At 37.0% G+C, this 27,893-nt stretch overlaps 2 protein-coding genes across 6 annotated transcripts in view; both read left to right on the plus strand.

The window, feature by feature from the left end:
• Positions 1–27,893, plus strand: part of RABGAP1 (RAB GTPase activating protein 1) — a 166,622-nt gene that overhangs the window by 83,705 nt on the left and 55,024 nt on the right. The gene's annotated exons all lie outside the window — the stretch shown is intronic.
• Positions 12,412–14,191, plus strand: GPR21 (G protein-coupled receptor 21). The gene has a single exon (XM_033190490.1). It carries the CDS (start codon positions 12,802–12,804, stop codon positions 13,849–13,851), a length of 1,050 nt encoding a protein of 349 aa, XP_033046381.1. The 5' UTR covers positions 12,412–12,801; the 3' UTR covers positions 13,852–14,191.

Here is a 27,893-nt window from a genome sequence, read left to right on the forward strand (position 1 = left end):
GAGAACAGGGGAGTCTCTCAGGAATATAACACTTGAGATGAATTCCAGGCATAGAAAGATGGGTAGAGCATTGTACTCATAGTATGAATGGAGCCACTGAAGAATGAGGTTATATGACATCTATGTCTATTAGAGATACACCTAGTTTTTATTTTCTTTTGTTGGCAAATCATATTTTGGATTTGTAACACTAGTTTTTTTGAAGTCCTTTGAAATGTTTGGTCAAAAATGATTTCTTAAGAGCTTATTGCTTTAAACTAAATATTTTTCTAAGACTATTCGTAAGACATGAAGTGTCTGTAACTGAATGGATTCTGTTTTTCTGGTTCCATGAAAGTGGTGACATCTATTGATAGAAAAGGAACCTGGTAGTTATATATAAAAGAAAGACTATTAAAAAATATGAAACATTTGATTGATTTGTATATACTCGTGATGCGTACTTTATATTTCACATTGAACTTACAGTTTTTTTTTTTTTTCTTTTTGAGACAGAGTCTAGCTCTGTCACCCCGGCTGGAGTGCAGTGGTGCGATCTCGGCTCACTGCAACCTCTGCCTCCTGGGTTTAAGCAATTCTCCTGCCTCAGCCTCCTGAGTAGGTGGGATTACAGGCACCCACCACCACTCCCAGCTAATTCTTTTATTTTTAGTAGAGACGGGGTTTCACCATATTGGCCAGGCTGGTCTCGAATTCCTGACCTCATGATCCGCCCGCCTCAGCCCCCGAAAGTGCTGGGATTACAAGTGTGAGCCACAGCGCCCAGCTCCCAAATTTTTTAATGGATATATATTAATTTAAATTGCTAGTAGATGATCAGAAAATAGAAATTATTTAACCACCATAATATTTGTGAATTTAAAAAAATGACAGTGATAGCTAATGTAAGTTGGTATTGCTTTTCTTTTCTGTCTTCCTGGAATTAAGAGTTATCATTGTATGGGAATGGTAATTGACGTTTTTTAACTTACTCTGAAATGTTTTTGCGGGGAGTAAGGTACTTTTTACAGTCCTCTACCCTACCAGCCGAGCTATCAAAGTTTGCATATAAGCTACTTTTTAAAAAGTGTATAGTTCCCTGACATTTTGCATGTAAATACACTGCAGTGACCACTATGAAGAGCAAGAACATATCTATAACCCCCAAAAGTTATTGATGTACTTTCTAGTCATAAATACCCTTACTACACCCCTGAGTCATTATCATTCTGACTTTTCTCTCCTTAGGTTAATTTTGATTGTTCTTGAATTTTTTTCTTTTTTGGAGATGGAGTCTTGCTGTGTCATCCAGGCTGGAGTGCAGTGGCATGATCTCGGCTCGCTGCAGCCTCCGCCTCCTGGATTAAATGATTCTCCTGCCTCAGCCTCTGAGTAGCTGGGATTACAGGCACACGCCACCTAGCCTGCCTAATTTTTGTATTTTTAGTAGAGACAGGATATCCCCATGTTGGCTAGGCTGGTCTCGAATTCCTGACCTCAGGTGATCCCCCCCACCCTGGCCTCCCAAAGTGCTGGGATTACAGATGTGAGCCACCGCGCCCATCCTTGAATTTAATTTAAATGCAGTTATACAGTCACACAGCATGCGCTCATTTGTATCTCACTTCTTTCACTCCTGTATTTTGAGAGTGTATCAGTAGCTTGTTTTTTGTTGTCTTTTAAAAAAGTTGTTTAGAGTATTCCATTATATGAATAAACTACACTTTAAAAATATCATCTGCTATTACAAACGTTTGATTTTTTCCAATTTTAGCTATTACAAATAAAACTGCTATAAACATTCTTGCACACAGCAGGATTTGTACATATTACACTTATTTAGAAAATATTTATGTATATATACACCATACTAATTTCTAGAAAGTTTTTATTCTGAACATGCCTTCTTCGCCAGATAATGTGCTTTGTGTTCTGAAATTTTGCGTATAATATTACTTTCGAGATTTTTTTTTTTTTTTTGCTTAGCTTCTTCAAAGACTAGTGCAGGAAAGAGTGATGTGATTCATAGAGTGAAGATCAAAAAAATTAACCTGGCAAACAAAACTGATTAATGTCTGTGTTATCTTGTGTTAGTTGTCAAGCTTGTCTTGTATGGGGTACATGTGGGAATTTTTCCTTATACCTTTTTAACCCGAGGACAAATGACCTTTCAGTCACATAAAATACATAGTATGCTTTTAAAGGTGTTTCTTATTTCAATACGCAATGGAGTTAGTTTCTTCTTCCTGTTTTGCTTTTTAAAGTGAAAACTTTTTAGGTTTTTAAATTTCAGTAGGAATCTAGAAGGGAAATAATAGAACAATAGTAATAGCTACCTTTTTCAGCACTAAATATGTGTCGGATACTGTGCAGTGCACTCGGATGTGACAGTTCACAGTTCCGCCAACAATGTAGTTGCATATAGTTGCACCAGCAGAGTACCTGCTGCCCCATATCCCAACCAGTATTAGTTATTAATTTTTACTATCAGTGGATGTAAGTGATGCCAGCTTTTTTTTTTTTTTTTTTTAAGACAGAGTCTTGCTCCGTCTGTTGCCCAAGCTGGAGTGCAATGGTGTGATCTTGGCTCACTGCAACCTCTGCCTCCTGGATTCAAATGATTCTCCTGCCTTAGCCTCCTGAGTAGCTCGGATTACAGGTGCAAGCCACCATACCCGGCTAATTTTTGTATTTTTAGTAGAGACTGAATTTCACCATGTTGGTTAGGCTGGTCTCGAACTCCTGACCTCGTGATCCTCCCACCTCGGCCTCCCAAAGTTCTGGGATTACAGGCATGAGCCACTGCGCCTGGCCTAGCATATCTTTAGTTTGCAATTCTTTGGTTACCAGTGAATGTGAATGATTTGCTCTTCTATAAATTACCTTTTCATGTTCTTTGTACATTTATCTAGGAAGTCTTTTTAAGGTAACAGTTTCTGAACACTCTCTATATATTATGTTTACTAATCCTTTTCATATGCATTATAAATGTATTTTTTAATGATTTTATTTATGGTTTTATGCCATACAAGACGTTTTCAGTTTTTATGTAAAAAATTGTTTCTTGGTTAAGGCCTCTTCTATCTCTATATTTTGTAAGTGTGGCTTCCAACGTTTTCTTGCAAGATTTTTATTCTATGTGTTAATTTTTATGTCTTTAATCCATCTGGAATTTATTTTTGTATGTGGCATGAGAAAGCAGTTCGATTTTACTTTCTTCCAGATGGATAACCAGTTGTGCTGCTCCTATTTTCCTACACAGTAGAACTACCATCTTTGTCATATTTTAAATTCTCATATATGCTGGGAATGATTTCTAGATTGTTCTCTGTATTATCTGTTTGCATATTCCTGTCCCCACACTGTTTTGATTAAAGAGGCTTTGTTTTATTTCTGATAGCTGTGAAAGCAAATCTTTTTGTTTTCTATTTCATACCTTACTTGACTATTCTGCAAATTTAGTCTGCCATAAAAACCTTAAAATCTTTTATTCAATCTCACTACCACCACCACCCTATAAAGTTATGTGGAGATTCTTATTTGAATTGCATTTAATTTACATACCAGTTGAGGGTGTAAGTTCAACACGTGAGAATACAGTATGTCTTTTGTTCGTTCAGGTTTTTTGTTTGTTTGTTTTTGTTTTTGTTTTTTTGCCTTCAAGAATTCTGAATTGCCTTCATAGGGATCTTGTAGCTTTGTTGTTAAACCAGTTCCTAAGAATTAGCGGGTTTGCACTGCAGCAGATGGAATGGTTTTGTCAGTTTCCGTTTGTAGGTGCTAACTGCTGCAATAGAGAAAAGACAGTGATTTTTACATTTTTTCTATTTGCCTCTTAATATTTTGATTAATTATCCTAACTTTATATTGTCATCTTTTGAGATTTTCAGGCGTGTAATAATATCAGCAGTAAAAACAGTTTCACCTCTTTTACAATGTTTATGCAGCCTACTAAATTTTCTTGGTTTTGTCTTTATATTTTATAAAAGCATTAAGACAGTGTTAAATGATGATGGTGATAACTAGCACCCCCGTCTAATTCCTGAATTTAATTAAAATGGTGTTAGTTTTTCAATCTTTTGGAAAGCATATTCTTCTTTTTTTTTTTTTTTTTTGATAAACAATTTGTGTTTGGCCAGGCACACTGGCTAACGCCTGTAATCCCAGCACTTTCGAAGACCGAGGGTGGTGTATCACCTGAGGTCAGGAGTTCAAGACCAGCCTGGGCAACATGGCGAAACCCCGTCTCTACTGAAAATACAAGAATTAGCCGGGCGTGGTGGTGGGCACCTGTAATCCCAGCTACTCGGGAGGCTGAGGCAGGAGAATCGCTTGAACCCAGGAGGCAGAGGTTGCAGTGAGCCAAAATAGTGCCACTGCACTCCAGCCCAGGTGACAGAGTGAGACTACATCTCAATAAATAATAAATAATAATAATTTGTGTTTCATTTAAGTGGTTTCCTTCTATCCCTGGTTTGGATTTTTTATTAGGAATGTTACTGAATTTTATCAACTTTCTCAGGACTATTACTAATTTTCTTTAATTTGTTAATGGAGTAAATTACATAATCTATCAACATATGATAGACTTCTTAATATTGAACTACTACCCTTGGCTTCATGGAATAAATTTTTATAGACCAAGCACCCCTGGTAGTCTTTGTCTTCTGGTGTTGGATTAAGAGCTCCTCAACCCTGGCCTCTAGGTAGAACTTGTCAGACTCAGAGGGAAGAAAGCTTAGTAAGTAATCCACAGGGACTCTCATGACTTTTCTTACCTCCAGTTGCCTGTAATTCTTACAGCTATTTGGATCTTGTGAATCAAATAAGTTGGAGTTGAAAATGAAGGGGAAAGAAAAGCACTTTCTTGTTTCCAGGTTCCAGAATCTTCTTCTGTCCCTTCTTACTGATGGTTATTTTTTGCCTTCGGTGTTGGTGGCTTTGCTCCTTGCAATTCAGTAGCAAAAATTTACAACAAACTGCTTCAGTAGATCATTTTAATAATGAGAGAATAATGAAATAGCAACCTATTCTGATGTTTTTCTTTCCTTCCATCCAATTGGCCTTGCTTATCTTTTCTTAAACTTATTTGCATCATTTTCTCTAGTTTCAACTTCAGTGATAAGAATCTTTTGCCACTGACAGCAAGCTTTTATCCAGAAGCAAACTAGTAGCAAGCTTATATAACCAATGTTTACTTTTCTTTCTTTTTTTTTTTTTTTTGAGACGGAGTCACGCTCTGTTGCCAGATGGGAGTGCAGTGGCACGATCTCAGATCACTGCAACCTCCACCTCCCAAGTTCAAGTGATTCTCCTGTCACAGCCTCCCGAGTAGCTGGGACTAAAGCCATGCACCACCACGCCCAGCTAATTTTTGTATTTGTAGTAGAGACGGGGTTTCACCATGTTGGCCAGTATGTTCTTGATCTCTTGACCTTGTGATCCACCCGGCTTGGCCTCCCAAAGTGCTGGGATTACAGGCGTGATCCACCGTGCCCTGCCAACCAATATTTACATTTCTGATTGTTGAAAAGAATCCCTGGAGGCCCAGCCACATTTTGCTAGTCTGGAAAAAATAATTTATTCAATTATAATGTTATTAGTAAGCAGATTGTTTTACTTTTTAATTAATGATTTCTGTCTGGTAGGTTTGTAATAGGTAAGAATTGAATAATATTTAATCATAAGAATCTGCCTGTGGATACCCAACAATAAAAGCAGATTGATTTAGCAAAAAGAATGTTGGCGATGGAGAAGGAAGCCTGGATACTAGTTTCAGTTCTGCCATTTCATTTCCTCTTCTCTGAGGTAGCTGAGGTAGTCTGTTGATTTTTCCTTAAGTTTTGACATTCTGGAAAATCAGACAGTGTGTTTGAGTCCTGCCCTCCAAACTAGGCCATAATTCCGTTTTTTCACAACTGAGCCCTCTTGCTGTCTTGTTCTACATGAAAATAGTGGCTGGTAGATGTTAGAACTGTATTGTCTGCTGTCATACAGCATTTGCTGCAGTAGGTCCCTCTAAATTATTACTTGTGAACATAATTTTAAGCCCTATATCTCATCCCTGTGAAGTTATTTTCCTTCGTGTGAGTTTACACAAGTCATACTTGCTGGGAGTTCTAAAGGTTTCCTGAATTACAGGACTGGAAACATATTTGGTTTGTCCATGTTAAAATTGCTATTCGACAGTTTTTTACCCACAAATAGGCAATTTCATATGCCTCAACTTAATAATTATAGGTGAGTTAAACAGTTACCGTACTGGGGTTTTACTTGAAAGATCTTTCAACCTTAAAGCAGAATTGCCTTTTGTTTTATTGGGCATTCATTGTTTATTCAATAAAAAATACCTTTTGAATGCCTACCCTGTGCCAACCCTGTGGTAAGCCTCATGGATATGCCCATAAATAAAATAAACTTGTTCACTGGTTTCAGGAAGTCTGCAATCTAATGGAGGAAATAGGCAGTTAACTATAAACAGTCATAAAGTTGCATGGGAGTTGTAGAAGAAAGAATACATACTTCTGTACTGCATATGACATGAAGGATTTCTTACCTAAGTGTTCTAAAAGGTCTCTTGTTCAGAAATTAGCCAGGGGTTGGATAGTTGGGGTGGGATAGGGTGCTGCATAGCACACGTGGTCTTAAAAGTCAGAGGTAACAGCATGTGCTCAAGGGTGAGGAAAAGCTTGGCAGTTTCATAGAGTATGAATGGAGATAAGACCAGAGAGGTGGTAGATAGGGAGCAGATCTTTGAAAGCTTCAGAAGGCATATTCAAGGTTTTGGGCAATAGAAGCCAATGAAGGATTTTAAGCAGGCAGATTATATATTCCAGTTTATAAGGCAATATGCAAAGTGGTTTCCATCTAAAGGCAAATTGTCTTAATTCAGATCCTACTACTGTATTCTAGCCATTGAAATTGGACACTTTAACCTTCATCGGCTTTGGTTTCCTCATCTGTAAAATGGAACAGTAATAGTATTTTATTTGTAGGGTTGTTAGAATTAACATAGATAATGTGTGAAAATACTTAATATAATTCATATTCCATACTAAGTGTAAATAACAATATTTTTTATATATTTTTGCTTATTATCTGTATTATTAGGCTTAGAAAGATCACTGTGTTACTTGGGTTAGAGTGGAGTAAGAATAATTGCAGCGAGACTTGTTAGGCAAGAGATAATTTCGACTTGGATTGAGGTGTAGTGGCAAAGGGGTGGGGAAAAAGATGCTATTTAAGAGAATTTCAGAGGTAGAATCCTTGGCACTCACTTGATAACTGAATGAATGTGAGAGATGAGGGAGAGGAAGAAATAAAAGAAGAGTAAAAGTATCTCAAATCATTTTTGGAATGACAGTTATGTAAATAAACTCACATCAGCTACACTAAAATAATATGATAATCAGTGTTTAAAGCTCTTTTTTTTTTTTTTAATTAATAAAGTTTTATTTTTCCAAATGTAGAGTTGCTTGGACCTGTTCATGCATCTTCACCAGCAGCTGGAGCATCTCTGCCCTTGGTATTTCTGGTGTAAATTGCTTGAGCTTTGTGCTTTGAAACCAGTTTGATAAGTCCTTTACTAAGGAGCTCCGGAAAGGCTGCCCTGGCCAGGGAACGGCAAATCTTCGTCTCTTAGAGACCACAGCTGGAGTTACAAGTTTATAGTTGGGAATTTCCTTACAGAGTTTGTCATAGGTAGCTTTGTCAAACAAGACAAGTTATTGAGCTTGTCCCCAACTTTGCCTTTGGACCATTTCTTCTTTTTGGCCTTGCCCCTGGATTTGTTCACTGGGTCTTTGTCTTTCTTGGCTGACTTTCTGGTGTCTTCCTTCTTCTTGTAGTCCTTGGGTGCATCATGAAGCTCGGAGAGCAGTGGCGAACACTGCAACCTTGCCAAGATGTCGGACAAAAAGTGAAGCTCATTTTTACCAAATAATAAGTGATAGTTGACACTAATGCCCAAAGGTGAAACTTAGGAATTTGAAGAACTGAGATCATTTCTCATCTACAAGTAGTTAAGTCTCTGAATAGGTTGAGAGAAAAAGAAATATAATTTGAACAGGTTTTTTCCTTTTTTTGTACATTTCATTTCTTGTTCTGCTTTTCTTTTTAAGTCTGTCATTTTGTTATTTTAATTATTTTGGCTTTTAAAGTTGTTTTAATTTTATTAGGTTAAACTATATAGAAGTTGGTGTGTTTGCAGGTCAGAAAGTATTTAGCTAGCAATGAAATGTTTAAGTATCGGTAAGTTCGTAATTATATTCTTGTTCTGTAAGAGGTTTTAACTGAAGTTTTGGGAGTCCATTTTGAGTTAGATTGAGTACCAAAGACTGTCTGAAGGAGTGTTGCTCTGGTGGCATAAGAACAAGTGGAACAGAGCACCATGAAGTAGACAACTTCAACCCAGCATCATTCTATCTTGCTAAATCAGTATGGTTCTGAGGGTATACAGAAATTGGAAAATTCAGAAAATATAGAAAGCTGTAAAGAAGAAAGATTTTTTTTTTTTTTTTTTGAGACGGAGTCTCGCTTTGTCGCCCAGGCTAGAGTGCAGTGGCACGATCTGGGCTCACTGCAAGCTCCGCCTCCTGGGTTCACGCCATTCTCCTGCCTCAGCCTCCCTAGTAGCTGGGACTACAGGCGCCTGCCACCTCGCCCGGCTAGTTTTTTGTATTCTTTTTAGTAGAGACGGAGTTTCACCGTGTTAGCCAGGATGGTCTCGATCTCCTGACCTCGTGATCCGCCCGTCTCGGCCTCCCAAAGTGCTGGGATTACAGGCTTGAGCCACCGCGCCCGGCCAAGAAGAAAGATTTTTTATAAATGACTGTTATCCCACCATCCAATAATAGTGTTGATTTTTAATGTATTTCCTTTTAGTCATATGTATACAGAAACTTACTCAGCCTTTAAAGTAAATATAGAGAGAATATATCATGAAACTACATTATTTTATTTTTTATGGTATTTTTTAATCAGTGTATAATGTACATACTTATAAGGTATATAATGATGTCTTGATACATATAGTATATACTGATCAGATCATGGTAATTGTACACATACCCATCATCTCTAATATTTATCATTTCTCTGTGTTGGGAACATTCAGTAACCTCCTTCTAGCTATTTGAAGCTATGTAATATTAACTAGTCTTCCTAGAGTGGTGTAGAACACTAGAATAAGACTGTGTTATGGTTAAAGACTAGATTTATTAGGCTATTGGGCTTTTTTTTTTTTAAGTTTCTTAAATGAATATTTTGATTTTAGCTCCTAGACTGTTTTCACTAAAATAGAAACAAAGTTGAAATAACTGTTATTGTACTAATGAGAGTAATGTAACAGCTTGTAGTTTTATTGCAATTTTATAAATTTTTAATTCTTTCAAATTTTCAGCCATTGTATTGTCTGTTTTTATCAGCGTAACTGTCTTATTTTATACATGGGAAACCACAGAGAGAATAAGTTACCTGCCCAAATTCACAAGTAGTAGTAGAAAAGCCTAAACTTTTAACTTTGGTGAATACTTTTTCTATTTATTGAAATACATTAGTAACTCTCAAAAATCACTCCTTTATTCTGCATTTATTAAGGTGCTCAGTAAATATCGTTTAAAAATAGAGTCTATGGCAAGTGTATAGAATAAGAAGTAATCTGATTTGACTGGAGGGCAAGTTATTTGGAGGAAGTAAAATAATTGAGATCAGACTAGAAAGGCAGTAAGGGAGCCATTGACTCTTCTTGAACAATGCGGTACAATAATAAAATGTATGTTTTGGATATTTAACCAGGCAGAAATGGAAAAATGAACAAAACTATAAGTCTAGGTGGTAATCATCTTCCATAGTAAGTGTATTAAAAACTGAAAGGTGGAAATGCATTTGAGAACTATTGTGGAAATATATTTTCAGGATTTGATGACTAAGAACAGTGCTTTAAGGGAGAGAGTGGTCAAGATGATTCCTCAGTTTCATACCGGAGTGCCTGGGAAAATGTCGGAAAAATACGGAGGCTTATTTGGTAGGAAAAAGGTTTTTGATTATAGACATGGTGTGGTTGAAATCTCTACAGGACATCTAGGTGGAAGATGTGTAACTAGCAGGCAAATTGCAGATGGAAAAGGGAGCTTAGGAGTGAAGTCAGGGCTGGAGACCTAGGCAGAGAAATTATTTGTGTTGAGGGAATAATTGACGCCGTGTCATCATTCCTTAACAGCTACCTTCAGTGCTTTGCATGTGCATAGCCTCAGTGTATTTGAGTAATGTGTGACAGCAATGTATTCAGATAGCTGTTGTATGACTTAGAACTGTATAGCCTCAGTAAGAGCAGGCCCTTCAGGATTCAGAGGAGCCCAGCCTTAACATTTTCAACATGATTGGCAGGAAAACACTGGCTCTTTAGGAAGGCTATTTTAGTTGTAGGAGCAGAAAGTAAGTAAAGTTATATACCCTCTCTGTGCTAGGTGTTGGTAAGCCTTTTGTATATACTTTATTTCTCAACAACCCTGTGAAGTATGGAGTGTTGTTCTCATTTTACAAATGATGAAACAGAGGCTTAAGAGAGGGTAAGTTATTTTAGAGCAAGAATTTGAACTTGATTATTGTTCCTTCGATGTTATTGGTCTTTTTACTGTGCCACACACTTTGCTCTGTTTCCCGATAAGACCTGTCAGATATTACTATCAGGATTATGGTTAAATAGGTTTTTTATTTTGGGGCCATGGCCGCGCCTGGGACTGGCCAGACAACTGCTGCTGCTTCAGATTTAAAATGTAATTCATTGCATTCTGATTATGGGTGGCCATTTGTCTGTAATAAGAAAGCATGTGTATAAAATGAATTAAAAATGAAAGTTGGATAACACATTTTACTCAGTTGCCTACCTCTTGGAAAGCTTTCAAATGACAGCATTTGTTTATTGTCTTTACTCTGCTGGATACTTTGAATTAATCCTTCTAAATAAAGGTACTAAAATTACACATTTTCATAGCACCCAACTCTGTTACCTGAAAATTGTCATCATTTATGACATTACTAGGAAAACCACAATATAATCCCAGTTTGCATTGTTTTAAATAGGCAGAAACAAGATTGTATATTCTAAGATACAAAGGCTTATTTGTACCATGAAACCTCCTGTAATATCCATGCCTAAGTAGAAGAAGGTACATTTACTTTTCTATCCTTTGTTTGTATTCTTGTATACTGCTCAGCAAAAATTAGAAGCAAGAAATGTATCTCGAAACTATAGGGTAGTGTCAAATACGGGAACAATGTAATTTCTCTGTGCTATTTCTGTAGTATTCAGAATGGGAGATACTTTATTTTTCTCTTGAAAAAGTGATTTTAAAGTTTCTTGGCCAATATTCAGTGAATTATGAGAGACAAAATTAATGGTGAATAGCCTTCTAGCTAGAACTTCTTGTGCAGCTGAATTATGATTGTCAGTTGCCATATGCCATACACTTAAAGGAAATTAATATACTTCCTTTCTTTAATATTGCTCTTTGTTCTTTGAGAAAATGCCATGAGAAAATAGGAATTACCCCTCTGGCAGTGTGTTTCAGTCTAACTCCTGACGCCCTGTTCTGTTACTGCCCCTTCTCCTTGCTAGCAGCCTGAATTCTGCTTATCTACTAAAAGGGGGATTCCAGACAGACGAGGAAACAGCTTTCAAATGAGGCACTGCAGGCATAGCAAGCCATTCCCCACACTGTGCAATCTGGAAATCAGGGGGCACCTCTCTGACGATGAATTCCAATTAGTTGCTAAAGATTCCAGAGTGTGTGCACATACAGGCGTTTTCTTTCCCCTCCCCCTTTCTTCCTTTTCCCAAGCCCCTTCTTCTCCCTGTTTCCCCTCCTACTCCTTTATCCCCTCCCTCCGTGTCTCAGTTCTGCAGTACGCGAGTTGAAGCACATTCCTGCTTTGCAAGGCTTTCTGTTAAGGATGTATTGTGGCTTTTGTTTGGATTGCAGCATGCAGAATTACAGGTAACATTCTGAAATTGAACTAAACAGCAAATTCTGTTGAAATGTTTTCAAAGAGGCAAAATATTATATTGGAATCAATGCAGAAAGTAAATTATTTTGGCTATTTTTATTAGTGGTAATTGTAGTGAAAGGTTTTCATAAATATTATAAGCAAATTCCTTTCTTCCCCCAAGTCTCACATGAAAGGAAATGGGGGTAAATTAATCTGACTGTGATTGGTTTTGTTTTATGCTGATCTTGAAAGCTTGACGTTGCTGCTGCTCCTCTATACAGTACAGATCAGTTATGTGGGGTGCTATTGAGGGTAGCCATGAATAGTGGTGCTAGTAGGGGTGGAGTGGGAGGGATGATGCCAGCCTGAGCTAGCCAGGTTCTTTGATTAGGGCATTGGATGTGAAATGTAAAATGCTCTCTCCTTTTCTTCTATCAGCTGTTCAGAGGAGACTCATTACAACTCCTGCTGAAGCTCCTAATCTTCTTCCCTTCTCTTCTACCCTTTCCCCCTACCCTCACTTGGCCTGAAGACGTTGTCCCCAGAGTTTACGTTGCTCCCCTGGTGCTATGTGTATGGTGAACCTGGCGCTATGGCCGCGTCTGGGACTGGCCAGACAACTACTGCTGGCTCTCCTTATTCCAGGAAGGATTTAAAGGGGAATTGCACTGCAGGCAATGCACCAGAGCAGCAGCGTCGGGAGCTTGGGGACTAAGGCTCCTCTGGCATTATTACACACATGCAAAGCTGACCGCAATGACAGCAGCTGCTTCTTTGAACTGTTGGCAGCAGCCAAGCGGCAGCATGAAGTGACAGATCACTCCTGAGCTCAAGATGAACTCCACCTTGGATGGTAATCAGAGCAGCCACCCTTTTTGCCTCTTGGCATTTGGCTATTTGGAAACTGTCGATTTTTGCCTTTTGGAAGTATTGATTATTGTCTTTCTAACCGTATTGATTATTTCTGGCAACATCATTGTGATTTTTGTATTTCACTGTGCACCTTTGTTGAACCATCACACTACAAGTTATTTTATCCAGACTATGGCATATGCTGACCTTTTTGTTGGGGTGAGCTGCCTGGTCCCTTCTTTATCACTCCTCCATCACCCCCTTCCAGTAGAGGAGTCCTTGACTTGCCAGATATTTGGTTTCGTAGTATCAGTTCTGAAGAGCGTCTCCATGGCTTCTCTGGCTTGTATCAGCATTGATAGATACATTGCCATTACTAAACCTTTAACCTATAATACTCTGGTTACACCCTGGAGACTACGCCTGTGTATTTTCCTGATTTGGCTATACTCGACCCTGGTCTTCCTGCCTTCCTTTTTCCACTGGGGCAAACCTGGATATCATGGAGATGTGTTTCAGTGGTGTGCGGAATCCTGGCACACCGACTCCTACTTCACCCTGTTCATCGTGATGATGTTATATGCCCCAGCAGCCCTTATTGTCTGCTTCACCTATTTCAACATCTTCCGCATCTGTCAACAGCACACAAAAGAAATCAGCGAAAGGCAAGCCCGCTTCAGCAGCCAGAGTGGGGAGACTGGGGAAGTGCAGGCCTGTCCTGATAAGCGCTATGCCATGGTCCTGTTTCGAATCACTAGTGTATTTTACATCCTCTGGTTGCCATATATCATCTACTTCTTGTTGGAAAGCTCCACTGGCCACAGCAACCGCTTCGCATCCTTCTTGACCACCTGGCTTGCTATTAGTAACAGTTTCTGCAACTGTGTCATTTATAGTCTCTCCAACAGTGTATTCCAAAGAGGACTAAAGCGCCTCTCAGGTGCTATATGTACTTCTTGTGCAAGTCAGACTACAGCCAACGACCCTTACACAGTTAGAAGCAAAGGCCCTCTTAATGGATGTCGTATCTGAAGTGGCTCAGTTACGGGGTTCCCCTGTGTGTGTGTGTGTGTGTGTGTGTGTGTGTTTTATCTCTAAGTATTCCTCATTCACTAGGAAATCTGAGACAGAATACTTTGACTCTAAGCAATAGCATGCAAATTATTCGTACGGATACCTTCTAAGTTTGTAGAAATGGTTTTCAAAAGTGCTTTTGAATTAGAAGACTTAAGATCATGAAGACAAATTGCTGTTGCTTTCAATTTTTGAAATGTCTTGGAAATGACTAACAGTTCTCAGAATTAGAATGAATAAAGCCATATCTAACACCTCTTTCCAGCTGGCATGACTGAACCTGAGTGTGAAAAGCGTCAGCATTTTAAAAAGTCATCATTTTCTTGTCACTTTCTGGGTTTTTTCCAGCTATTTAGGCTTCATGTGCAATTGATTTCTTCTAACAGGGAATAGTAAAATATAAATTAAAAGGTTTTAGAAATTACTTTTTATGGATGCCAAAGCATAACTACACTGCAAGTTTCAACACTGTCATTTAGAAAGCCAAATGTTCTGTGTTTTATTCTCGAGAGAATTCTCAGTAGGGTGAATAATGTGAACACATAAACACTAATTTTAGAATTTTACAGTGAACCATGAAGCAAAAGTGCAATCAAATTATACAGTTTATGAAAAACTGCGCTACTTTTTGTGCCATACTTCACAGAGATCTAAAGATATGTGTGCATAGAAGTGATCATGTTGTAGTATTTTTGCCTATGCCTTTGTGTTATGTCTATATTTAGAATATCTGAATTGTTAGATTTATCTTTTACAGCAAAATGTGTTTAAGCTAAAAAATAATTCAGTGATAGGCTGTTGGCTGTACATTTTATAATAGTGACTATGTACAAAAATGTGTCTTTAATATTGTCTGTTCTTTCTATTCAAAGACTTCCGAAATATTAGAACATCAGGGAGAAGGGTATCTATCATAAGCAACTGAGTCAGAAAGTGTACCGTAGTATACTGATTGTTTTTTTAAAATACAAGGGAGCTGAGACATTTTCTTTGTGGTTAAATGGAATCAACTAGTTATTTTTGAAAAGTATTCTTTCAGTTAGTGCTAAGGAATCCACATTTGAAGAGGGGAAGGGGAAACTCTTAAGTCTCTTATTGCTGTTCTCTTTCTGGAAAAAAATCCTTTGGCATACAGTTCTTAATAGTCTTTTTTTTTTCCCCCTGCCAAAGTACCAGCAAACCTATAGGATTTTACTATTCTTCCATGGAATTATTATTGAGTTATGTGTTTGTATGTAGTAGTGATGTTTGTTCTTAAAAGTGATGATCTTTAGAGCAAGAGGTTTATTTTTCTAAAAGGAGAGAAGGAATTCCAGCAGCTCCAGGCACGAAAGTATTTCCTCTACTTTTCTGCTGGTTTTAATGTTTTGGAAATCTTCAGGGGACTTACCTGATCTCTGCCTTTGGCTAGAGGTTGTAATCTGAATGCGACAGTGGTGTTCAGTGAGATGGAAGATGGAAGAAACCCAGGGAACATGGGTTAAAGTGGGTTTCTGAATCCAAGAAACGACATGGATAATTATAAAGCAGGCAGATAAGCTTTGGTTTTCCATCATGATGCCAGTGTTCTTATGATTTTAGGCTTTAGACATCAACTTGATTTTAACCTCAGTTGTGTTCTATTTAAACTTTTTTATTTTAAGTGACTAAGCATTATATAAACATTCAAACTTCAGATTCTGGATTTTTCCCAAAAGCTTGCTTGCTCTTTATGTTTAGTGTTAGCAAATTTTATTCTAAGCTGTTTCAAAATTTAGAACTCATACTGAAATTCCAAGTTATGTTAGAAATGGCTTGCCATTTCAAATGGGAAACCTTTTCTGTTGGATTCTGAAAAATGATTGTATTGTAAACATTTCCCCTTTAAGTGGTACAGATCTAAAAAAACAAAATTTACCTTTTTTCATATATGTTAGAGAATGTAACCTGTTCACATTTGCAGTTTCTTTACGCATTTTTAGTTTAGAAAATATGGCGATTTTAAACACTTAATTTTTGTTGAAAAATTGATGTTAAATTAGTATTTTTGATCTTATTTTGTTGTGTGTGTATGTGTTGGGAGAGAGGAGGTGCTCCTGGACACAGTAATGTCTTCTTCAGTGACTGGGGGTGTTTTCTGTGTGATGTGTTTGGAAAGTTAATATTTAACTGATCTTTTCATCCTGGCATATTTAATGCAACATTTCATGACATTTAGTTTAAATACCAGTCTGATTTCAAAAAAAAGTGTATTTTTAGAATCAGTTACCATGGTATTGACAGGATAACTCATTTAACTTTATATGGCATGTGACTGGTATCAGAGGAAACATACTTTTGGTGATTGTGTTGAAATTATTTCATAGTAAATTTTAAAGTAGGCTTATACTAATGTTATATTTGTAAACTAGTTGTATTTTTTAGTGCAGTGATTTCAGTGAAAGTGTATTTCCCCCCTTCTTAGAGTAGAAAAGTAATTACAGATGGACTAGTGTGTTCTACTTTAGTGAGAGCATTATCTTAACACTAGATTGGATATTTGCATTTTTTTATGGGCCTGTTGACTCTTACTCAGAATTCCATTTTGGAAAAGGTTTTCTTTAAGCTTTATTACTGGATAAATTCTTTTCAAACCTTTTATAATGGCTTTTCCTTTTTACTTGAATAATGGTCTCAGTATTTTAAGGATTGGGAAAACTTGAATTTTTATACCATAAATGCATTGCCCATCTCCTTGAACTTGAAAATGAAGAAACAGGGTTACAGACTCCCAGATGGCCCAGATGGTAGAGTGGTTTCTAGGAGGGTTTCCTCAGCTTTTCAGGTTTGTTTGAAAAATCTGCATGGTGACTTGGTATAGGAATTGTCTTAATTTCACTGACTATGTTTTTGTTTCATAAGTGGTTGGTGAAATTATCAGCAAGCCAGAATTTATTGTTATATAAGCAAATTTTGGGAAATTAAGAATGGGAGAATTGTGGCATTGAGATTTTTTAAAGTCCTCATAAATCATTTTGTGTGTTGATTTTTGTGTAATTTTTTTCATTTCAGGTTGAAGAAAAACTATATTTATATTTAAATTATATATTATTAATATTATGTTGCAGACCTTGGAAATATTGTGGACATTTCTTATGACTGTAAATGAGTCATTTGGCCTTTCTTCAAAATTTGCATGACAAAAGGGCATCATATAGTAAAAATGAAGTTGGAACTGAGAGTTAAAAAAATGTAGGCTTCTGTTTCTAATTAAGTAGTTTTGTAAATGAGGGCAAGTCACTTCTCTAAATGCTTAATTTCTCCTAAAAGGAGATACTGATCCCTTCATACCTCATAGGGTTAGTTTGAGGCTTGAGTTAGATAATAGATGTGAAAGTACCTTGTAAATTGTAAAGTGCTTTGCAAATAAAAATGATTACTGTTATTTGTATCTGCCATTCTTCTACATGTCTACACATCATACATCATGATGTGTTCCCCCACACTTAGATTTTAAATAATAAATAATATCTCTTTTTGGTATCGAGATTAATGTGGTAATTTGAGTCCTCTCTATGCTTGGATAACTTTACTCCTGGAAACTCTGTAGCTTCAGCCCAGAGAGCTTCAGGCAGTGCTTTCAAATTGCCAGTTTTTCACAGAATGGATTAGGAAGTATGGAGCTGGATCACACCTTCTTGGCTCTGGATCCAGATAAAGTTCTGTAAAATAGGTCACAAGGCCAAAGGAACTATAGAAATCCTTGGTGAAAGAAACTTTCTATGTGGTATTGCTTTGTCTCCCTTTCAGCCTTTCCCAGTTTTCTGGTTCTGTCTTTCCTTCTTCCTTCCTTTTCTTACCATACTGTTGGTCATGTATCCAGAAAGAAGTATTTCCTTGATACTGCCATAGGGTATGGAAAATTGTATTATGTAAGAGCAGTGACTTTTAGGGAAAGTTTAAGAAGCAATCAAGAAGCACTTGTCTAGCAAATTCTGCTGTGTGCCAGGTAGTATAACTAGCCTCAGAGAGGGATCAAAGAAGGATCATTTCTTTCTTGTAGAACTATACAGTCTTTAGATGTTTCATGTATAAAAATTCTGTGATTATCTGTCTTCCAGGAAGCCTCACCGTTCTCTACTTTATCTGGAAGAATGTACCAAGGCTTCCTGGTGGGCCACCCCCACAGCATTGTTTTTTGCGGGGTGCAATCATATGATGCTGGTGTATAAAATCATATCACTTTATTAGTTTAAGAAATAAATGCTGGTAATTCAGAGCAGTCTTCTCTATTAGCAGATGTTTATGGGAAGCCAAACCATATTCAGAAGGTTGTTTGGTGGGAATGAAATCTCAGAACATGGTTCTGTAATGTGAACGTTATTGGGATCATAGTAAAAGATAAATCATCCCTGCTTCAATTATTGACTATCCTACCTTCTCATTGACATATTACGATATTTCCTTGTTTCAATTAACTTCTTCTGTTACTTGTCTTTTAGTCAAATTCCTTGCAAGTCTTAGTAGTGTGCAAGCCTGCAACTCATTCTTTCTCTTTAAGGTGATTTTATATCCCCAGCCTTATCTTTTATCATAAAACATACTAGTTTTATGATTTTTTATTATTTAAAACACATCTTTATTCTTTACATTAGTTTGGGGGAGCAGCTCATCTTAGTTTTCATGTAGTTCCTAGTTAGAAAAGCAAAATACGTGGCACTCACTATAAAAATTAATAATATCAGATAATTAGGGTTGTGATATTCATGTCAGATCATGTCTAGCAAAGGAGTCAGGGAGAGGCAGATGAGTTGGAAAGAACCTTAGAAATCATTTGGTCTGATTCTGTTATTTTGCAGATGAGAAACCAGCCCAGTGGCCACTGGGTTATCTATTTATGGTAATACCTAGACTTCATGCTTCCTAATCCGTTGCCCTTTTCTAGTATATCACATTGCTTTTGCAGAGGAGTTGGAATTCAACTTGACTCAGCCGTGCCATGGGATGGGCACGTATGTACATGTGTAATTCTAAGGATAAGAAGTATGAGCAGTAATATAAATGTAATTGAGACTCGTTTCAGGAGAATTTTATAAACTTTATGTTAATACTTTCAACACTGTAGGAGCTAGTGACTATTATTAACCCCATTATACAGATGAAGCAGATTTTGAGTTGCCAGAGTCAGACAGCTTATAAGTGGAAGATCTGGGATTCCAACCCAGGACTCCTGACTCCAAAACCTATATTCTTACATTAATTTTTTCCTACATTCTACATTTAATTTTCACAGCAACTTAACAGGTAGTTATTTTTAATTTTCCTATTTTATAGGTGAGAAAACATAGGCTTAGACAGGTTAAGAAGCTTCTAAGGTTACATATATTGTAAGTGTTATGAATCAAATCCAATTCTTTGACTCTAAAGCTTGTGTTCTATACCATTATATAAGCCTAGGCTTTGGAAACATATGACAGACCTCCTGCTAAATATAGCAGATTGAATTGAATATGCATATTTCTGTTAACTCCACTATAAAGAATAGCAAAGGTATACTGTGGACAAAAAGAAGGAGAACAGAGATGATGGCAGACAGTGATGCCATCAGAGTTTTGGAATATGGAAATCCAGTGGACAAGTAGTAACTGACTCAGCGGAATCAACAGAGCTACTTCCTAAAGTCAAAGGAGGAAGAGGAGCAAAAAGAAACAGACTGATTTGTCTATTGACCACAGTAACTACTTGGGAATTGGATTCCTAAGATGTCGCTATAAGCATAGAGACTGAAAAACAAGAATTGTTAGAAGCCGAAAAACAGAATAATTGATAGAAAGTTTATACAAGGAATATTTAGACATCATCACCCCTTACTCCTCTGCCCCATCCCACCTGAATCCCCATCCCAAGCAGGCAACTGGTTTTCACCATTGCAGCAGAAGATGGGAGATTTACTCTTCGGAAAAGCTGAACCACGCTAGATGCCAGGCATAGCTGAGAATGGGACTAAGGTGTGTTTTGTTGCAAACATGACTGCTGTAAGAAAGTCTGTATGTTAAATAATCAGCCCCCTTGCCACACTACACTCTCAGAATGTTCTAAGCAGGATATGAGAGGAGTGTATTCTGGGGATGGACATTTGAGGGCTCACAAACAAAATAGCCACATTCCCTGCCCAGTCACTTTAAGGTGATGCCCATCAATCAACACATCCCACCCATGCACACAGAGCTCACAGTTTTTTATTGCTTCCCTTTTAATATTAACAGCCAGAGATAACTGCACTCTTGAGAAAAAGTTCTCACATAAAGTACAGAGCCCAAAACAGTCAAGCAAATGACAGAAATCAGAAGAAACAGAAAGAATGTAGGTCACTGAAGAAAACAACCAAAAAAAAAAACCAAAAAACCCCAACTCTAACATTCTCAGATACTATTTTGCATCCATTAAAGGAGGGGAGAACAAAGTGCAGTAAAAATGAATAGGAAGAGAACAAGAAAGAACTCTTGCAATTTAAAGTATAATAAGATTTTTTTTTAGTTTTTATTAGTAAGCAGACTAGAAAATGAACTAGGCCAGATAGTGAAACAAAAAGAGAGAGAGAAAATAGGTGAAAAAGCAAAACAATTGGAGGCTTAATCAGGGAAACCCAATAGCTGACTAACAGGATCTTCAGAAACAGAATAGAGGAAAAGAAAGGAAGAAATTATTAAATATCACAAGAAAATTTTCCAGTGCGGAAAGATACGTGTTTTCATAATGAAAAGGCCCATTTCAGTGTAATAAAAAGATTCACATGATGGCAAATTGTTATAAAATTTCAGAACAATGGGGATAAAAATTCCTAAAAGCTTCTTGAATAGGGTAGGGTGTGGATGGTGGAGTCTAAACATACAAAGTATAGGGATTTGAGTAGCAGAGGACTTTTTGCCACAGTAAAGCTAGAAGATAAAGGGTAATAGCTTCAAAATTTTGAGGAGAAGTGATTTCCAACCCACAATTTTATGCGCAAACTGTCATTCAAGTGTGAGGGTAAGCTAAACTCATTTTGAGATCTGCAAAATCACAAAATATTCACCTGCCTTACATACTTTCTTGGGAAGTTACTGAAGGATGTGCTTCTCCAGAATGAGGGAGGAAATCAAGAAAGAGATACAGAATCCAGGAAACAGGGTCTCTGACATGGGAGGATGGTGAAAAGAATTCCCACAGGAAGGAAAGCTCTAGGAAAGCAACTATGCAGGAGACCTAAAGAGCAGCCAGTGTGAATAGGAGCAGGAAGAAAGAAGGCACTAGGTGGTATGTCTCTAGGAAAATATAGTTGGAATTTTCACCCTGGTGAGAAGAATTTAGTTTTGTGAGATTTTTAGGGGAAGAATTGGTGATACATACATAGAAAACCAAGGAAAAGAAAAAGATAGGCAATTAATAACTTCTGAAAAAAAGAGAAAATTGAAGAAAGGAAATAAGATCATGATATACTCTGGTTCAGTTATGTGTTGCTGTGTATAGTTTGGTGTTTAGCCAAAAATGATAGCAACACTATGTTGATAGGATGAGGGGAAGGAAAGTGTTTGGGGGGTGAGGGAAAGGAGGGTGGGTGTAACAGAACTACAGTGGCATCTTCCACACTGTAAACTCTGAAACTGATGTCTAAAGTGGAAAAACCCAGAAAGTAGCAACTTAAGCATTTTATTCAGAAATATGAATTTAAAACAAACAGCTTTTAAAAGGAGAGATGAAAATGGTTGCCTCTAAGGAATAGGGTATGAGGAGTGAAGGGAATTTAATTGTAAGCTTTGTACTGTTTGACCTTTTCACTTATGTAGGTGTATTGTTTTCTATGAAAAGCATAGACCACATTTAGGAAAAGAGAGATGTATTTTAACAGAAGTAAAGGGAAATCGGAAAGGAGGCCCAGGTTTAGAACATTACTGAAATAGTAAATGGGGGCATAATAGCACTATTTACCTATGGCTCTTTATAAAGCCATTTCCTATTAATTGTCTCATTTAATCACCCTAGAGATATAGGCAAAGTTAATACTGTCCCTCTTTTCCAATTGTGGGAATGGAGTTTTAGGGCTTTAAGACCTTTTTGGTTTCCAGTCTGCTGTATCACTACGCCTCCATAGGTGTCTTTTTGGAACTTTTCAAATTTTGTCATTTTGTTTTTTACCAAGAGAAGACAGAAGGTGCTGGAATGCATCCTTCTTTGACATCGTGGGAAGGAATATAGGAAAACACATGTTTGTGTGTGTGTGTGTGTATGTGTGTGTGCGTGTGTGTGTGCGCGCGTGTGTGTGCGTATGTATGTATATAATGAGTATGTGTGGTGGTACATGAGTATTCATAATACAAGACATGGTATTATGAAATGATGAGAGGAATGCAAAATGTCATGTAGTGTTCAAAGGCAAGGAAGTGCATGTTAAATAGATTTCCTTAGAAGGCAGCGTGAGAGATGGGCTAGTCTCAGGGTAGAGTAGAATTTCTATAGTCTGATTCCTCTCCTCACACCAGACCCCCTCCTTGAATGAGATTTCATAAAGTATCCAGCTGGACAGAATTAAAGGAACCCAAAGGATCAATAGACTAAAGACCATAATGAAGTGATCCACAGTTTAACAAACAATATATGACATGAGAAAGCCCTTTGCAAAGTCAAAAGCCTATCTTTACAAGAAATTATTATGAGTGTAGTCACTTAAGATTTGTTGGCTTGTTACAAAACAACTGAATTGACTTTGAGCAAAATATAAAAGTAATAATATTTTCAAAGTAAAGTTTTAAATTCTGTGTCTATCAGCTTTCAGCAAATACTGAGTTGAATTGTTAAGGCAATATTTTGGGGAGAAAGACAAAAGTTATAGCACTTAAACAGCATTATTTATTTCGGAAATTTCTTCCAGAAAAACGGAGAAAACCTCCACCGCCAAAGCCATTTATTTTTAGCTAGACCAAAAAATAAAGTTTAAGAAGGCCATTTGTGGGTCTCTGTCTTTAAAGTCCCTGGGGAACTGAATCAGACTAAAGCCTTTTTTCATTTATAAAAGTTCCGCTTCTTCGTGATATGTATTTGTAGAAATCTAAATCATTCCTACTTAAGTTTTGTTAACATTATATATCATTAACATCATTTTACAATCCTGAGGATGTGTATTGTAGCCTATAAACACTGGAAATAAAGTTAAAACAAAATGTAGATTCTAGTTCTGACAGTTAATTAGGTAATCTTAATCTATCTGAATGTTAGAAGGATCTTCATCTTTGAATGAAGATGACACCAGTATTATAGCAGTTGGTTTAAGATCAGATGCATATTATGTTAATAGTAAGGCTTTTAAAGTTGTTACTGTGATTACTTCATACCATTGGGTAATTTTTTTCCTCTGAGATAAAGAGGAAGGTAGTGAAAAGAGCATGGATTTTTGGAGTCTTTGGCCTTTGGTTTTCTACTCTGCAAAATGGGATAATACTACCTCATTAGAATTATTGTGAAAATAGGTACTATCACATCTAAAGTATGTAAAATTGTACTTGGGGGCATTGTAGAATCTCAGTAAAAGATTTCAGCTATTATTTCTTTGCCACACAGAGGTCAGAATCTCCCAGTGACTTCCAGGTCCTGCAGATTGGTACATACCATCAGAGGAAAGGCCTCGGGTGAATATGGAGTGGCTTGGTGTGCTTTCTTCTCTTAGGGATGATAAATCCCTTAAGTACTGCCTTGACAGTTAGCTTCAGTTCTTCAACTGATGTTTTATATATTTCGTCCTGCTTTTATAATACGTTTTGCAGTAGAGTTAGTCCTCTACAAATCTCGGACATTAAGATACACATACAATACTTGGAGGTACTTCAAGGGAATAATAAGTCATTGGGGTTTACAGTAGGAATTTTAAATACTTTAGGAGGTGGAAAGGAAATTTGAGGCTGAAGCGGTAAAGAGGGGTCACTTTAACCAAACTTTAAAAATGAGTTGGTCTTAGGCAGAAAATACAATTTTGGCAGCTCCTATTTTAAGCTTAAAAGGCCTGCTGAAGGGGGGCCATTTATATACTTAAGGAATAAGGAGACTGGACCTGGGGCAAAGTACATAATCGTTCTTAGTCTCAGTTGTCTTAACTAATAACACTGTCTCGTGAAAGTATTGTAACGATTAAATGAGCTAATACATGTGAAACTCTTAGCATAGTGCTTGGCATGCAGTAAGCACTCAGTACATGTTAGCTGGTGCAGCTGTCTTGTGAATTGGGTAGTATGGATGAAGCAGAAGTTTTAAGTTGAGATATAAGGGAGAATAAATTCAGAAAGATAAACTGGTGATAGCTGGTCTGGAATACATGGCTAAGGAATTTAATTCTAATTAGGAATTGGAGGTAGACTTAAGACTTCTGAGAAAATGAATGACATAAATATAGAATCCTCAAGTGACAGAGCTTAGAAGATCCCTTAGCAGTCTTAATCTGGACTGTCTGCTTTCACAGACAGGGAAAGAGAGACCCAGAATAGTGACAGAGTTAATTATTTGCAGAATTAGGGCTAGAATCCAGGTATTAAACCTCCTTTAGACTCAGTCATTCCACTAGAGTAAGTCCAAAGGGTTATTCAACATTTGTCAAGTGCTTAGAAAATAGGAGTTTCCAGCAGGTTTGGAAAAAAAACGAAACTGTTCAGATTTTGGTTTGTGTTAAGTAAAATCGAAGAATTGTCTTTCCATTGGTACTTTCAGCCAAACGAATTAAGATTTTTTTTCAATACTAATCAAAATGTTCTCTTGATCACTAGTAACAACCTCAGAAATGTTTGTTCGAGGAGGTAAAAAATAAATGGGTATTTCAAGAATTCCTTCATTGGTATTTGTAATTGTACTGTTAGTAAGATTGAAGGGTAAAGTTTTTGCTTAAATAAAATGGAAGATCATACGTTGTCTAGTAACTTTTAAAGTAGCTGTTTCTCAAGAATTTTAAATAGAAAAATATAAAGAGTTTAATTCTAGGAGAGTCCTTTAAGGCATTACTACATAGATACTAATATACTTTGGGATTATTTCCTATGTGCTGGTAAGTTTTAAGTTTTTAAGTTCATAGGAAAAGATCTGGTTTACTTATAGCTTTATACTTTAATTCTAAAATAAGATAGCTTTTAAGTGTTGTTTTTTGATTCTTATTAAGATTCTTCCATAGAAAAATTAAAATCTTCAGTTTGATTTTTCTTATATGTTGAGCTCGAAAGTATTTTTGCTTGAAAGCTGTATAAAAATTCAAAATTAACATAAAAGTTGAAACTCAGAGTATATATCTATAACCTTTGAATATGTGTGTGAATGCAGACCTCTTACGGAATTCTTTTTTTTTTTTTATTTTTTTTTCTTTTTTCTTTTTTTTTTTAATTATACTTTAAGTTCTAGGGTACATGTGCATAACGTGCAGGTTTGTTACATATGTATACTTGTGCCATGTTGGTGTGCTGCACCCATCAACTCGTCAGCACCCATCAATTCATCATTTATATCATGTATAACGCCCAATGCAATCCCTCCCTCCTCCCCACTCCCCATGATAGGCCCCAGTGTGTGATGTTCCCCTTCCCGAGTCCAAGTGATCTCATTGTTCAGTTCCCACCTATGAGTGAGAACATGCGGTGTTTGGTTTTCTCTTCTTGTGATAGTTTGCTAAGAATGATGGTTTCCAGCTGCATCCATGTCCCTACAAAGGACGCAAACTCATCCTTTTTTATGGCTGCATAGTATTCTATGGTGTATATGTGCCACATTTTCTTAATCCAGTCTGTCACAGATGGACATTTGGGTTGATTCCAAGTCTTTGCTATTGTGAACAGTGCCGCAATAAACATACGTGTGCATGTGTCTTTGTAGTAGAATAATTTATAATCCTTTGGGTATATACCCAGTAGTGGGATGGCTGGGTCACATGGTACATCTAGTTCTAGATCCTTGAGGAATTGCCATACTGTTTTCCATAATGGTTGAACTAGTTTACAATCCCACCAACAGTGTAAAAGTGTTCCTATTTCTCCACATCCTCTCCAACACCTGTTGTTTCCTGACTTCTTAATGATTGCCATTCTAACTGGTGTGAGATGGTATCTCATTGTGGTTTTGATTTGCATTTCTCTGATGGCGAGTGATGATGAGCATTTTTTCATGTGTCTGTTGGCTGTATGAATGTCTTCTTTTGAGAAATGTCTGTTCATATCCGTTGCCCACTTTTTGATGGGGTTGTTTGTTTTTTTCTTGTATATTTGTTTGAGTTCTTTGTAGATTCTGGATATTAGCCCTTTGTCAGATGAGTAGGTTGCAAAAATGTTCTCCCATTCTGTAGGTTGCCTGTTCACTCTGGTGGTAGTTTCTTTTGCTGTGCAGAAGCTCTTTAGTTTAATTAGATCCCATGTGTCAATTTTTGCTTTTGCTGCCGTTGCTTTTGGTGTTTTAGACATGAAGTCCTTGCCCATGCCTATGTCCTGAATGGTACTACCTAGATTTTCTTCTAGGGTTTTTATGGTATTAGGTCTAACATTTAAGTCTCTAATCCACCTTGAATTAATCTTCGTATAAGGAGCTCTTATGGAATTATTAATGCAGTACAGCAGTTCACTGCTTCTGTTGCATGACCAGTACCATTCAAACAGATTTTTCATTTAGTGTTTGTGAATTGTTATAAGAGCAAAAAACTTCCATAGAATTAAATAAATCTAGCCATTTTACAGCTGCTGGTTTTTTGTTTTCTTTTTTTTTGAGATGGAGTCTTGCTCTTGCTGTCCAGGCTGGAGTGCAATGGCGTGATCTCAGCTCTCTGCAAACCTCCGCCTCCCAGGTTCAAGCGATTCTCCTGCCTCAGCCTCCTGAGAAGCTGGGATTACAGGTGTGCATCACCACGCCCAGCTAATTTTGTATTCTTAGTAGAGATGGGGTTTCACCACGTTTGCCAGGCTGGTCTCAAACTCCTGACCTCAGGTGATCCATCCACCTTGGCCTCCCAAAGTGCTAGGATTACAGGCGTGAGCCATCTTGCCCAGTTAGTTGCTGTATATTTTTGCTACTCAATAGGCACATTTAAATCTCTGATTTGAGACTTATTTCAGAAGAAGTTTGTAAAGTAAAACTGAGTATTTGTTAAGCATTTTGAAGCATTTATAAGCATTTTCTTGGAAATAATTTAATCCATTGATTTGATTATGTAAACATATAGCTTGAGGAATACGAGACTTGGTCCTCTGTGTCTGTGTGTTGTATGTTATTAGCAGGTGATTTTGAGAAGATTTTATCCATAGCATATAATGCTTTACAAAATCTTTAAACAAATAGTACAAGCCAAACAATACAGTGCGTATTAAGCTGTTCTAAGAGAGCATTTGATATGCAGTTTATTTGGTAATGATACAATGAAATAAGTATTTGGAAGTTCATCACGGTTATCAGAAACATTTGTTTGGAATATGACTTTGCATATAATAATTTTATGTCTTAGTTCACCCATAAATTACCTTCCCCCTTTGACCATCACCACTTCTTTAATCAAAATGATACTTTGTGTGTTCACTTTTGTCAGGTAACAGTACTTGAGTATTTCCTGCTTCTTGGGCCTCTCCATGATGGATTGCTGTGAAGGAGAATCAACAATAGCAAACCAGGAAAAGGTTGACAGTGCAGTTAGCGTTTATGCCTTATCTATACATGATTTGGGACCGTTTTGCCAAACATTGAATGATTTTCCTGTGGGAAACTTGAGCCCTAAAAGGAAATGAACATAGCTAAAAGGCTGCATATCACATGGGACTTAGATTTATTTTTAGAATGGCACTATAATGCCATATTTGGATTGAAACAATGTGATAGCAGTACAATATTTTATTAAATAAAGAACCATCTTTTCTGAGGAAGTCATCTACTTTTCTATTACATTGTATAGTATAGATTAAACATAATACTTATATAATCATTCAGCTAATATTCTAAAGTATATGTTAAAGTTAGAGGAGCTTATTTGGCAAACATTTCTAGAACCAGCTTATTGAGTCTGG

Source organism: Trachypithecus francoisi, unplaced genomic scaffold (assembly GCF_009764315.1).
Source record: "Trachypithecus francoisi isolate TF-2019V2 unplaced genomic scaffold, Tfra_2.0 Contig01585, whole genome shotgun sequence".
NCBI lineage: Eukaryota > Metazoa > Chordata > Mammalia > Primates > Cercopithecidae > Trachypithecus > Trachypithecus francoisi.